The sequence below is a fragment of the Amblyraja radiata genome, chromosome 29 (assembly GCF_010909765.2).
Source record: "Amblyraja radiata isolate CabotCenter1 chromosome 29, sAmbRad1.1.pri, whole genome shotgun sequence".
NCBI classification, from domain to species: domain Eukaryota; kingdom Metazoa; phylum Chordata; class Chondrichthyes; order Rajiformes; family Rajidae; genus Amblyraja; species Amblyraja radiata.
The window spans coordinates 8,990,547-9,004,820 of NC_045984.1; the positions used below are offsets into that span (position 1 = coordinate 8,990,547).

The 14,274-nt window shown below is 45.1% G+C and overlaps 2 protein-coding genes across 4 annotated transcripts in view; one reads left to right on the top strand and one right to left on the bottom strand.

Annotated features, from left to right (window-relative positions):
* mier2 (MIER family member 2) overlaps nt 1–13,228 on the bottom strand; it is an 89,648-nt gene extending 76,420 nt beyond the window's left edge. The window contains exon 1 of one of the 2 annotated variants that reach the window (XM_033046512.1): nt 13,168–13,228. In XM_033046512.1, coding sequence (XP_032902403.1) covers nt 13,168–13,176 — 9 coding nt within the window. In that variant the 5' untranslated portion in view covers nt 13,177–13,228. Of the gene's footprint in view, nt 1–13,014 lie in introns of both variants that reach the window. The other variant, XM_033046513.1, reaches the window with a different exon arrangement.
* Nucleotides 12,992–14,274, top strand: part of LOC116989290 (insulin gene enhancer protein ISL-1-like) — a 183,811-nt gene continuing 182,528 nt past the window's right edge. For both annotated transcript variants that reach the window (XM_033046515.1, XM_033046514.1), the window contains exon 1: nt 12,992–13,105. The gene's annotated coding sequence lies outside the window, so the exon portion shown is untranslated. The remainder of the gene's footprint in view (nt 13,106–14,274) is intronic.

Below are 14,274 nucleotides of genomic sequence, written 5' to 3' on the forward strand. Positions count from 1 at the left end.
AAGCAGAGGAGAGGGAGGTATCACCTCTGGTGTGGGAACCCTCGGTCAGACGTAGGAGTGACAGGGTCACTAAACCCCCAGTAAGGTGGTCCCCATCCCTAATTAAACCTAGGGCTAGGGCCGGCCACAGGAGGGCCGGGAAGGAGAGTGGCCGAAACAGGGCACTACGGAGTGCGGCTGGAGGGAGCCCAGTCTCCACAGGGAACGTAGGGGTAACTCAAAACCCCGTAGTGCAAAGGGAGGTGAGGGGCAGTCAGGCCCCTCGACAGGAGGAGTTCTGGCCTGCACGGGAGGGCCCACCAGAGGGGTGGCCCCAGCGTGACGGGGACCAGTTATGAGTTGGCCACCCGGAGACGGGTGGCGTTGTATATAGCATTGGTTTGTGTGTAAGTAGATGTAGTGTTTGGTAATTAGATATAAGGTTTTGTATAGCTACAGGGGAGTACAGGGACAGACAGTACGGGATCGAAGGGATGTGCTGTGGAAAAGTGGACCATAACAGACAAAACAAAACCCCAAATGCCATTTTAGGCGGATAGCTTTGTGGAGGCAAGGAGGTGTTTTGCTTTGTTTTCCAGATGGATAACCCCGCCGTATGGATGATGGCAATGATGTGCCTCCGAATGTGCGTGGCGCGTCGCGGGGACACGGAGGAGTCCATCGTATATGGGTGCTCAGGGGATAGAGCACCCCTCGTGTCTACTGGGCAAGGAAACCTGGTAGCGGATAGCCAGGCCGGATACTCCCATGAGGGAAGATGGCCTGGGTGGCTGGGGTCGAACTCGACCAGGTTCTCCAGCCACAGGAGCTTCGCCTACGGGGAAGCATCCATACCCTGTGCCGAGATACAGATGGCTACCGACCGGGTTAGGGTGACTGAGGGCAGGCGGGTGTGTTTAACCTGTAAGGGGGACGTTCCTTTGGGGAGATGGTGGTGGCTCAGGAAGCTGAGCTTGAACATGAGGGATCGATCCTCGGACTGGGAAAGACTGGACAATGATACCTACCGGACCATCACGGGGTCACCGGGAGGGATCACTGTATGTTGGGACAAATGGTGGGCCTATGACCAGGGGCTTTATTTATGTCTATGGGGGTCTGCCAAGGCGTGTCCGGTAGGGGCATCAATCACTTTCGTCAAGTGGTGGCAGAACCCCGGGAACGGGATAGATTGGGACCGCAGTGGGCAGGCATGTGTGGCCCCAAGGGCTGGGATGACAGTAAAAGCCACCGAATTGCTGGTTCAGGTGAAGAAGCCCCTACCCACAGCCCAACCGATCGACCCTCACAACTGTCCATCCACCACCAAAGGGCCGGAGAATGGGTTAGCACTTGTCCCAACAAAAAGGGTGCTGTACCAGGGAGTGCATTACGCTGTGGCCTCAGTAGTATTAAATTTGACTGAAGTGCGGTTACCCGCATGGTGCCCCCGCGAGACGGAATTATTATATCAGGCCCTGCTAAAAGACATGTTCCAGAAATTCCACAACCTGGATTTTGGGGACATAGACATAGAAGAGATGTACCGCGGGGGAGGGGATTTCACTTTGGGGTCCGGTAGGCAAAGACGAGGGGTGGTTAATGACGGGTTTACAGCATTTAACACGGGGACATCTATTATTAATAGCATGGACAACGTAGAACTGGCCTTGCAGATCAATCAGTTGAAGGGCCAGTTAAGAAAGGTTCTGGGGGAGGAAAATGCGGTGGTAGGATCGGGACTGCACGAAGAGGTGGCAATGACTCTACATCTAAAAGAAATCATAGCACAATTGGAGACACATGCAAAAACGATAAACGCTTTGATTAAAGAGGACCGGAATGCGTCCGATCAGGCTGCACAGAATGAGGTGTGTGGGCTGTATGGTGCGTGGTTGTTGGGGGAGGGGAGGAGCAACCTGGAAGACCTGAGGCAAGGTCGGGTCCCCTCCTGGATAAGCAACCAGCACCTAGCAGCGCTACACCCTTATAACAGCACTTTGAGTCCTTGTCAGCTTCGTGTGGCCTCCGAGGCCTACCCGGTACCGGTGGATTGCGGAAAATCCAATCACACCATAATGGGAGTGGTCGTACGAATCCCGGTAATGGGAACCTCGGCACGACCAGCTCCTCTGTACCGAGTGGAGAACGTGGGAGTTGTTCGTGGGGGGGTGCATATTCGCTACGGGAAGGTCCCGCCCTATGTCATAGTGAGGGAGCAAGCTGTGACAGGCATTGACCTTTTGGGTTGTCGGAGCCGGGGAGCACAGGTAATCCTGTGTCCCCAGCACATGGGCGCTGAGGCTAGGCCTCAGTGTGGGTTCAGGACTGTTGGGGCACAGCCTATAAACTGCACCATGGAGGCGATGGCGGCAGACCATGTCCCTCCACAGGTGGCGTATATAGGCAGTGGGACGTACTGTGTCACCACAAGTGCCCAGCGGTATCAGCACGGATCACAGCTGTGGTGCCCGATACCGCACAGCAGCTTCTGCTTTAAACCCAGGGCAGAAGTCCATGTGGCACAGCAGCGAATATTACCCATCCCGGAACCTTCTTCGGTTCACCTCTCGGTACGAGAAAATGTAACTGACTTATTTGACTATGTTGCCCATTTTGGGTATGATATTCCCCCAGTGAATGAAAAATTAAAAGAGTTGCTGGTGGCGGTCGAGTTGTCGCACAAACACTTCTTCTCCCTGGAACAAAAGACTCTGGATATCGCCAGGGAGATCGAAGAGATCAAGTCTCCAAGTTGGTGGGACCTGGAGTCCTGGATCATAGTACCAGCATGGGTCCGCATCGTGTCCCATGTTCTGATCATCTGCCAGATGATAATTGTGGTGTATTTGCTATGCATTAATTGCAAATTTAAAAGGCGGAGGAGGATGGCCAAATTACAACAGCTGGTAAATCGAGCCGCCCGACGTCACCATAACGACACCCCATCACTGTAAAATGTCTGTACTCTAGTGCAATAGTTTTTGTACATAAGTTGTAATCCCTGCATTTTCAGGGAATGGTCGTGAGGGTACTGTATGGTTTGTGGGATTGATGTAAAGTAAAAGGTGTATAGTGTAAGTTAATGTGCTTCGAGGGCCTAGTTTAGCGATTAAGGGGGCTTTCGGGGTACATAATTTCACCTTCTCACCAGGAGTGTTTACAGCTCTTGAGGCTGGAGGATTGCCCACTAACTTTGTCAATCGACACGGTCCGTGCGAGCCTGGACGTGTCGTAGGGGCATGTAAGTTATTTGGGCAAATCCTCCAAAATTATGGAAGAAATTGAATAAGCACATGGATATCTTAAAAGACAAATTTGCTGGCTGCAACGGAAAAACCCCCCCAATACACATCAAGAATCAAACCCGTCTGGCCTGTGGACTTGGACATCACACAACGGTGTGAACAGGAAAGGCTGAGACGGAGATAACGAGATTCTCTTGGATACACAAAGGGAGGAACCAAGCCTCAGCAGACGGTGGTAAACAGGCCAGCACAAGCACAATCACCATCGGGGATGATAACGATCAGGCTGAGGGATCATGACATCAGCAAACCCCTTATCATCGGAAGCCTATTGTTCATGCCAGATCGAAACTGGGAAACATCAAAAGAACCCCTTCTATCCAGAGGACCACCTGGGGGTTTCAAAGGAAGCTCAGGTATAAAAGCCGAAGTCAAGCCAGAACTCTCTCTCTCTTCCTGCTCTTCCTGCTCTGCTGGACAGCTCGTGGGCCTGCATCGACTTCGCTGTGAGTATCCTGGTGACCTGGTGAATTTCCCGAAATAGGAGGTTGAGGGGAGAAAGGTCAAGGGGGAGTATGCTTGCAAGTAACTTGTGTTAAAGTAAGTTTTACGACGTGCCCGATAGTTTTCGTCCATAGTTTTAGTTTAAAGCATAAGTTTAGCCACGCATTGTGTAGTGTTGGTGAGATTCGATTTCTCATTGTTTAATAAAGCCTGTAAATTTTAGACTTGCTTTGAGTCCATCTTGGTTTCTGTTTTCTCTCATCGGCACACTCTGGTCAATTCAACCTTTTATCATATCCCACCATAATTCCGAGGTCTAGAACCTAGGGGAATCCTTTTGTGGAGTAAAGGGAAAAACAAAACCCCTACAACGGTCCACAGTTAAATGTTACCTTAATGCCAGGGCCATCACTCTCATCTCTTGGTAAGACCAAGCGCAGGCTCGGTGATCGTTTAGCTGAACACCTCTGCTCAGTCTGCCTAAACCTACCTGATCTCCCAGTTGCTAAACAGTTTAACCCCCCTTCCCATTTCCACACTGACCTTTCATTCCTGGGCCTCCTCCATTGTCAGAGTGAGGCCCAGCACAAATTGGAGGAACAGCACCTTATAAATCGTTTGGGCAGCTTACACCCCAGCGGTATTGAATATTGACTTCTCTAGCTTCATGTAACCATTGCTTTCCCTCTCTCCATCCCTCCTCCTTCCCAGTTCTGACCAGTCTGACTGTCCCTGATTACATTTTATCAATTTGCTTGGTTGTTACCTTCCCCTAGTTAACGATGATCTACACTTTCCTTGAGATTCACCCCCTTTGATGTCACGTTCTAACAGCTTACACTTCCGCACCTCTGTATCTCCCCCTCCCCTGACTCTCAGTGTGAAGAAGATTCTCGACCCGAAACGTCACCCATTCCTTCTCTCTAGAGATGCTGCTTGTCCCGCTGCGTTACTCCAGCATTTTGTGCCTCACTTGCCTTCACTCACCTCTTTACTGGCATTCAGCTCTGATACATATATAGCCAAGATGGCACCTGGAGTCTTGTGGCCCTGAAAGCCACTGTGCATAAGCGAGTAGGTTATTGGTGATGCTTCCATCATTATGCTGACATTGCAGAATTGAGATTGGGCAGTCATTTGCCAGATGTGCTTGTTTTTTCTTAACAGAATGTACCTGGGAAATATTCTGTATTGTTGGATGGATGTCAATTTCATGACTGCACTGAACAGCTTGATTGGAGGTGTTTAAGAAGGAACTGCAGATGCTGGAAAATCGAAGGTAGACAAAAATGCTGGAGGAACTCAGCGGGTGCAGCAGCATCTATGGAGCGAAGGAAATAGGCAACGTTTCGGGCCGAAACCCTTCTTCAGACTTGATTGGAGGCACAGCTAGTTTGACAGTGGTCTTCAGTACTACAGCTGAGATATAGTTTGGCTCAAAAGGTTTTAGCAATATCAACTCCTCTTGAAGGACTCAGAAGGCTCCTGACACGAAACGTCACCTATACATGCTCTCCAGAGATACTGCCTGACCCAGTTACTCCAGCACTTTGTGTCCTTTGGAACTTGCTTCTGCAGTTCCTTGTTTCTACCTCAAGTCCTCAGTTATTTCTTTGTGCTATCTACAGTATACAATGCAATAAGTCACCAAAGTGCCTGTGACGATGTACGCAAAATCAGTAACATCCACCGCCGAATGAAAACACCATCACTGCAAGTTCCAATTCACAAGGTCATAAGGGATAGGAGTAGAATTTGGCCATTCGGCCCATTGTCTACTCCACCATTCAATCATGGCTGATCTATCTCTCCCTCCTAAACCCTCTCTTCCCCATAACCTCTGACATTGTACTATTTCTTGATATCTTCTGAAGATAATTCCATTTATTGGACACCACCTTCCGTGATGGCAGGGATTACTGTAGCAATGTTACAACATTTTGAGATTTAAAAAATCAAGTCTGCAATTTATCCCATCAGATAAAGCATAAAAATAAGTTTAATTTGACACCTAATTCACTTTCATATCTCAAGTATTAAAAAAGTTATGGCCATTTTCATACTCGGAAATGAGCATCTTGTTCCCTATTGATTTTCTATGGATATAACAAAAAAGCTGTGATCGTGAACAGTCAAAAGCCCATAACTTTCTTAATAATTAAGAGAACTGAATGAAATTTTCAGTTATCATAGATTGAAGCATTCTGAAACAAATATAAAATAATCTTACTTGGATGACCTGAAATTAAAGCATATAATTAGTTAGTTACCTAATTGTAGCTAATTTCAGACTTCAATTACTAGATCTAAACATCTATCCATTTCTTAATAAATGATTAACATTTTTAAATAGCCTAAATGTCCAAATAATATTCACAAATAATTCACAATAAAACATGATTTTTAAATCTCATTTACATTAATTTATAGGCCAAATGGAAGGAATTCAGTGTTCAATTGCTGTAAATAAATGCCCATTTTAAATCAGCTTTCCAGTGGGTTCCTGTGGAACGCGCTGGTTTAGAACGTTCACATTGCGGTAGATTTGTGCCCCCAAATGCCCAGAAAAATACTGCGGGATATAATGGGCCCAAAATGAGTTACTCGCAATATTAAACTTTGTATAAAGGGATCTTAAGAAGCCCTTTTTAATGTAAAAATATACAGCCTAACTTCAGTTGTTTGCTTTATGAGACCCTGCGGTTGCTGCTGGTCGCGGGTTTAGAGATTGATTTTTAAACTACTATAACTATTATACGAAGCCTTTAAAACTAATAATGGCTTTTGCGACGGGGTCTTCCAGCGATTTTTCGTTAATAATTAACTAGGCTGAACATCTTCGATTTGAACAGCCTAGAGAAAATCGCGTTTTAAACCCGCCCCTCTCTAAACGGCGCCAAAATCGCGCACACCCGCAGCGACAGATTTTCAGCGACGCTTCAGGTAGGCTTTGCAACATACCTAATTACTGTAACTTGGATGATCTGTTATTCAATTTCGGCTGTGCAAATGTTCTTGTAACTTCCTCCCAATTCTCGTCTTATAGTCCACAACTGTATCATGACTACATAGGATTACACTGCAGAGCTTGGATCAAAATATCTGAAATCGCTACCATCACCAAACCCTCCACTATCAACATCTAGTTAGTCTCCATAGACCAGAAACTTTACAGAACAGACAATGGACATCACCAGGGCAGCACGTTGGTGCAGTTGGTAGAGCTGCTGCCTCTCAACACAAGACACTGGTGTGTCCTGACTTTCAGTGCTAACTGCATGGAGTTTGCACGTTCTCCCCGTGACCAACATGGTTTCCCCTGGGTGCTCTGGTTTCCTCCCGCATCCCAAAGAAGTGCAGATTTTGATTAGAACATGTGTGAGAGGTTATGGGGAGAAGGCAGGAGAATAGGGTTAGGAGGGAGAGATAGATCAGACATAATTGAATGGTGGAGTAGAGTTGATGGGCCAAATGGCCTAATTCCACTCCTAACACTTTTGACCTTATGAGATTTGAGGTTAATTGGGCTCTAAATTGTTCCAAGTGTGTTGGGAGTGGATGCAAAAGTGTGATAACATGGAAATAGTGTGAATCGTTGGTCAGTGTAAATTTGATGTGTCGCAGGCCTGTTTCCATGCTATATCTTTCAGTCAATCAAAACTATTGCTCCAATATAAATAAAAACGGAGTAACAGTTACTCTTACTTCCCTTCTCTCAAGAGCTATAGCACCAATTTGAAGACACGTCAGAAAAATGATTAAATGATCTTCGTTAAAACAAGTACAACTCTTAACTGCAAAAAAAGTTTGCTTGTAACCACAAAAAACAATGGAATGGAAACATGTCTTATGCCCATCCTGCTTGCAAAAAAAATATCAACAACACATTTACACAATTCAACTTTAATTCCATTATTTTCACTCGCCTCACATTTTCAACGGCTTCCCTTGTATTCTACTGATCACCAATAACCATGAAGCAGTGCTTCTGCTAGTTGTGCCAATGTGCCAACCTATTTACAGTATACAATGCAATGTCACCAAAGTGCCTTTGACGATGTCCTCCAAATCAGTAACATCCACCGCCGAATGAAAACACCATCACTGTAAGTTCCAATTCACAAGGTCATAAGGGATAGGAGTAGAATTTGGCCATTCAGCCCATTGTCTATTCCACCATTCAATCATGGCTGATCTATCTCTCCCTCCTAAACCCTCTCTTCCCCATAACCTGACATCTGTACTAATCAAGAGTACCTGTCCAATTCATATCACAAACCATCCAGTCTTGATAAAAGTTTATACACTGAGTCTGGGTCAAAATCCCTACCTTTACATGAACTATAGTGGTTTGACACTCATTCACCAATGTCTTCTCAAGGACGGTCATGGATGGATATTACCAACAGCACAAGATGAATTAATAAAAAAACTATTTCATTAACTCTGAAGTTCAGTGACAATTTCTCTGAAGTTGAACATTTTTCAATTCATTGCATAGTCTCAGTACAATGAAGGAGGTACATTTCCCTTCAAGGCACAAACCATTCCACCAGGATTTCCATCCTGCTTCTTTATTGCTACTGGGTCAGAATCTACAACCACAGGACTCGGACTGCTTTAGAAGACCCAACAATCTTCTCAAGTTTATTCAATAAATCTATGACTTAATGACAAAAGAGGCATTCTTTGGTATGAATGGGGTTCCATTGCTATTATGTCATAATCTACTCAAGTTTACCTTTCAGATTGAAATGCTGCATTTAATTATTAGGAAGACTTAAAATGCAATTTACCATAAACAAAAAGATCACAATTAATTCAATTCAATTTGCGAAACAAGAAGGATGAGCACAAAGCCACAAGCCAGTATCTTCAAAGACTGAGAACACTGCGACTCCGATCATAGATGCCAATTCTTCCCAATTCCTTAAAAAATATCAAGACTACAAGTGCTATTATTACATACAAATAACATTTAGTAAAAACAAAAATGGTGGTAGATATATAATGAAGTTTAAAAATGAGATTAACAGGCTACATTATGCATTCTTTGCTTAGGATAGAATACAGTGCAAAACAAATTGTTCACAACATATCAAGGTGCTTCAGTTATTACTAAACCTATATTTAAAGAAATTTGTCACAAGTACAGCATGAAAGATAGACAGAACATCATCACAAGAAGTAACTTCCACCTTAGAGGAAGCAATAGTTAATTGAAACAGGGAGTTCGTAACTTTGAGGTGAATACATAAGGTTTCATGTTTAATGAAAGTATGGCAAGCAGGGCAGCTGTTGCAGGAGACTTCAAAGCATGAATATCCCAACAAAGCTTACTTATAATAGTAATCAACGTCTTCAAAAGAACACGTTTACAACTAAAGCATATTTTTCATCATAAAATGAGGACTGCAATCAATCCAACAGCAGGTGGCAAATTTATTATAAATTGACAACTTGTTAACCAGTTTGCCATCTTTGGACTTTAGAGGCACAGCGCAGAAACAGGCCCTTCAGCACACTGAGTCCTCGCTGACCAATAATCACACCGTACAGCAGCACTATCCTACACAATAGGGATAATTTAAATTGTTTTTACCAAAGCCAATTAACCTACAAACCTGTGCGTCTTTGAAGTGTGGGAGGAAACCGGAGCGCCGGGAGAAAGCCCACGTAGTCACTGGGAGAAAATACAAACTATGTATAGACAGCACCCAGTCAGAATTGAACTCTGGCGCAGAAAAGCAGCAACTCCACCAATGCGCCACCTCACTTTTATGTGAACACACATTTTGAATATACAATTTCTTAAGCATTCACCCTAACCTCCTATGTTCCCATGCTCAGCGTAACCTGATTGGGGGAACCACAAAGTTTATAAAACAGCCAAGCAGAATTTAAGATTCCATATTTTCCTTACATCTGATTCAAACACCTTCCTTTTGCTCCAACTCACTATATTTTACAGAAGTCATCTGAAAACTTTGCAACTCAATTTTCTTTAAATTATCAGAGTAAATGTAGTCATTCATTTGACTGTATTGTCGACATACTCAATGGAAGAGAAGACATACTAATTCTGTGGCCACAAATATTTGGTGAGAAATTAACTAATTTAAGACATCAATTGCATTATATTGCGAACACTTTCTAATATTTCAAACATACAGACCTTTTGTGGCCAAGAACGTGCGTAATGTATCTAACTATTGTTCCAGAATTACTCAAGAATACTCAAAATGCAAACAAACAGGCATACAACAAAACAATCAAGCGTCCATTGGTTCTTTTACCCATTAACATAAAAGAGCTGGGTTCCAGGCAACATCTCAAGGTTTGTGTAAGGAACAAAGTTTTATTAGGAATTATGGGGTTTATGATTAGTTTCCTTAGTAGAGTTTAGTGAGCCAGAGAGATACCCACATGGAAACACACCATTCAATCCATGGTATTGGCATTGACCACCAACGATCCATTCAGTCTAAAGGATCCCGACCTGAAACGCAACCCATCCAACCTTTCAACAGATGCTGTTTGATCTGCCGAATTATTCCAGCACTTTTGCTTGAGATTCCAGCATCTGAAGTTCCTCGTGTCTCCATCGATTTACTCAAATGTCACATTAATCCCACATTCCACTTAACTCCTCCCAGAATCTACCACTCAACTATAAACTTCATTGAGGGGGGAGGAGAGATTAACAATAGCCTAATAACCTATCATACCCACACATCTTTGGGATACGAGAGGAAACACACACAATTTACATGGATACACGCAAACTCCACAATGCCTCTAACCCAAGTCAGGATTGAACACTGATCTCGCGTTACGAGGCAGCAGCAACTAACTGTGCCACCGTATTTTGTTCCATTTGTTTTCCTGAATTAAACGTATACGAGAACAACCCCTATCCTTACTTTGCAGTGGGGAGTTATTTCACTTTAAACACTAGACTTCCCCGAGCTTCTGCATCGCCGTTCCGCGACATCTCGCAGCTCTTTCCATTGTTTCCGGTCCAAGCGCCACCGGCTTTCAAATAAAAACTTTCGTCTTTTATTTAAAAACAGTATTTTGAATCTCGTAACAATCTTCCGTTCCACGTGTACTTTTGTGCTGTTTTGACGCACTTCTCCGCCCAGCTGAACAATCCGATTGATCGCGCTCGCATCACGTCGCTTACCCAAACTGTGATGCCATAATGTCTGACATTACCGTTTGTATGACCACGCTTACGCAAAAGGCAGCACCGTGTTGTCTGCAAAAACGCCAATGGGATTGTGTAGGAAGGAACTGTGCCGATGCTGGTTTACACCGAAGATAGACACAAAATGCAGGTGAAGGAATGGGTGACGTCTTGGGTCGAGACCCTTCTTCAGACTCACAAGTATTCTTCAGACGAGTGTGAAGAACGGTCTCGACCCGAAACTTCACCCATTGCTTCTCTCCAGAGATGCTGCCCGACCCGCTGAGTTACTCCAGCATTTTGTGTCTATCTCCGATAATGGAATTGAGCGACAGGAATACAAGACATCTAACAGACAAGTTTTCCCAAGATCTCTGAGCTTTGGGCCATGCAATTTTACAATAAGAAGACAATCTCCAGTGCCTCAACCTCTGCCAATGCACATTTGACATGTAGAGTCGAAACAGAGATGATGTTAACGGACTGGAACGATCTATCAATGGGTAAAGGATAATGGAAGAGTTTTGCGGTATTTTAGTACGAAAAATCTCATGTCGATTGTGTCAAAGTGGCTCCATCTTTCATACATTTTGCAATGCATTGTGTTCTATTTCGCCGATGCAAAATGAATGGAGTAACTCAGTCCAACCTTCTAATTGTTAGCCGGGAATCAGCTACAAAATAAATCTCAGATTTCTTTGCCTGGGGATGCGGAGCAGAAATGCATGCTGTTTGTACACATGTTCACACACCAGCGCGTTGTAGACATGTTCACACACCAGCGCGTTGTACACAAACCCATGTGCATCAACACGAACATAAACACGTGCACTACAAATATCTATCTCAATATATAGATATACAGCGAGAGATGTACTTAAATATATATACACACACACACACATACATATCTATACATTTATATCTATAAACAATAAACTGAAAATGCTGGAAATAGCAGGACGGGCTGCGTCTGTGGAGAGGGGAAACAGTCAACGCTTTCGTTCGATGACCCTTCGTGTTTTGAACTGTCAGGGCGACCTCATCTTCGACTTGAAAGATTGACTGATCCCCTTCCCCTCAGACACGACCCGATCTGCTGTATTCCCGGCATTTTCTGTTAGATTTCCCAACATCTGCAGGTTTTTATTTGATTTTTGTAAATATACACATACGTGCGTGCACATGCGCACTATATATATATACACAGAGATAAACGCGCATACTTATACGCAAGTGGACGCACAATTTGCAAATATATGCGAAACACAAACATTAGTCGTAGCCTAATGTTGCAGCGGCTGTGTATGGGTGCAAACCGGCAGGTTCATTCCTCTACACACATACTTATAACCAAGTGGACGCACAATTTGCAAATATACTACACAATTATTAAACATCAGCTATGGTGTGCGGCTATTGCAGGAGCTCGGCATTGGTACAAACCCGCGGACTTATTCCTCCACGTATCTATACTTACTTATGAACAAGTAGATGTACAATTTACAAATAGACACATTGCACAAATATTAAACATCAGCTATGGCGTGCGGCTGTTGCAGGGGGCTGTGCACGGGTGCAAACGCGCGGGCTCATTCCTCTACACACACTCACATATACTTATGAGCAAATGAATGCACAATTTGCAAATATATACATAGCACAAATATTAGGCATCAGCTATGGTCTGCGAATGTTGCATGGGATGTGCATGGGTACAAACCAGCGGGCTCATTCCTCCACACACATACGAGCAAGTGAATGCACAATTTGCAAACATATGCATTTCACAAATATTAAACATCAGTTATGGTGCGCGGCTGTTGCAGGGGCTGTGCACGGGTGCAGACCAGCGGGCTCATTCCTCCACACAGCCACACACTCACTATCCCAGCGCAATGTGGCACCAAGTTTACAAACAGAGAGTTGGCCGGCGCGCAGGCGCAGCTCGCGCCGGTAGCTGTCAGCCCGGGCCGGGGCCAGGCGCGCAGGCGCAGTGCTGCCGGTTCCAGCCGGGCCGGGACAGGCGCCCGAGCCCCCCGCCCGCTCACCCGCCCGCCCCCCTCCAAACAAAAACCACTCGCCCGTCAATACCTGCACCCGCCGGCTCCGTTTCCAAACCACCCCCGCGGCTCAAGCTCCGCTACCTCGACATACACCTCAACAGCCGGCCGCCCGCTAGCCGGTAAGAGCGCGGCGCGGTCATTAAATCACATCGGGGTAAAACCAGCTCTTTCGCCGCCTCACCTCCGCCATATTGTTTCTGTCTCTGCCTGGGAAATCCGAATACTCGTTCCCGGATGTTAAGTAGCCTGGCGCTAAGAGCGCAGCTGCTGGCGGCGGCCGGGACTGCAGGACAAGCGGGTGTGTCATCGGCGCGGTGTGGCTGGATGGCTGGCGATGTCCTTAAAGGGACCACACCTCCCCCCCCTCCCCCCGGGGAGCCACTCCCTTCACCTCTATCCACAGAAAGGATAGACAGTCTGATCCTTAAACCCAATCAGGACTTTCATATGAGGAAAGACTGGATAGACTCGGCTTGTACTCGCTAGAATTTAGGAGATTGAGGGGGTATCTTATAGAAACTTACAAAATTCTTAAGGGGTTGGACAGGCTAGATGCAGGAAGATTGTTCCCGATGTTGGGGAAGTCCAGGACAAGGGGTCACAGTTTAAGGATAAGGGGGAAATCCTTTAGGACCGAGATGAGAAAAACATTTTTCACACAGAGAGTGGTGAATCTCTGGAACTCTCTGCCACAGAAGGTAGTTGAGGCCAGTTCATTGGCTATATTTAAGAGGGAGTTAGATGTGGCCCTTGTGGCTAAAGGGATCAGGGGGTATGGAGAGAAGGCAGGCACAGGATACTGAGTTGGATGATCAGCCATGATCATATTGAATGGCGGTGCAGGCTCGAAGGGCTGAATGGCCTACTCCTGCACCTATGTTCTATGTTTCTAACCCCATCCCAGAGTAGAAATGACAAATGTCAATGTCTAGATGGCATAGCTGAGAGGAAGAAAGTTTCAAAGGATAGACACAAAATTCAATCAATCAATCAAAGACTTTATTGTCATTCAAAAATACACCAATAAATGCAAGTCGGAACAAAATTTTGTTGCATCTGGCTCCACGTGCAACATAAAATAACAAAAGGATAAATTAGATAAAAAGATAAAATAGATAATAGTGGCGGCACATTATATGGAATTCAAGCATCTGATGGCTCGGGGGAATTCTGGAGTAACTCAGCTGGACAGGCAGCATCTCTGGAGGGAAGGGATGGGTGATGTTTCTGGTCGAGACCCTTCTTCAGGAGATGTATTCACATGGAACTGCAGGTGCTGGTTTACAAA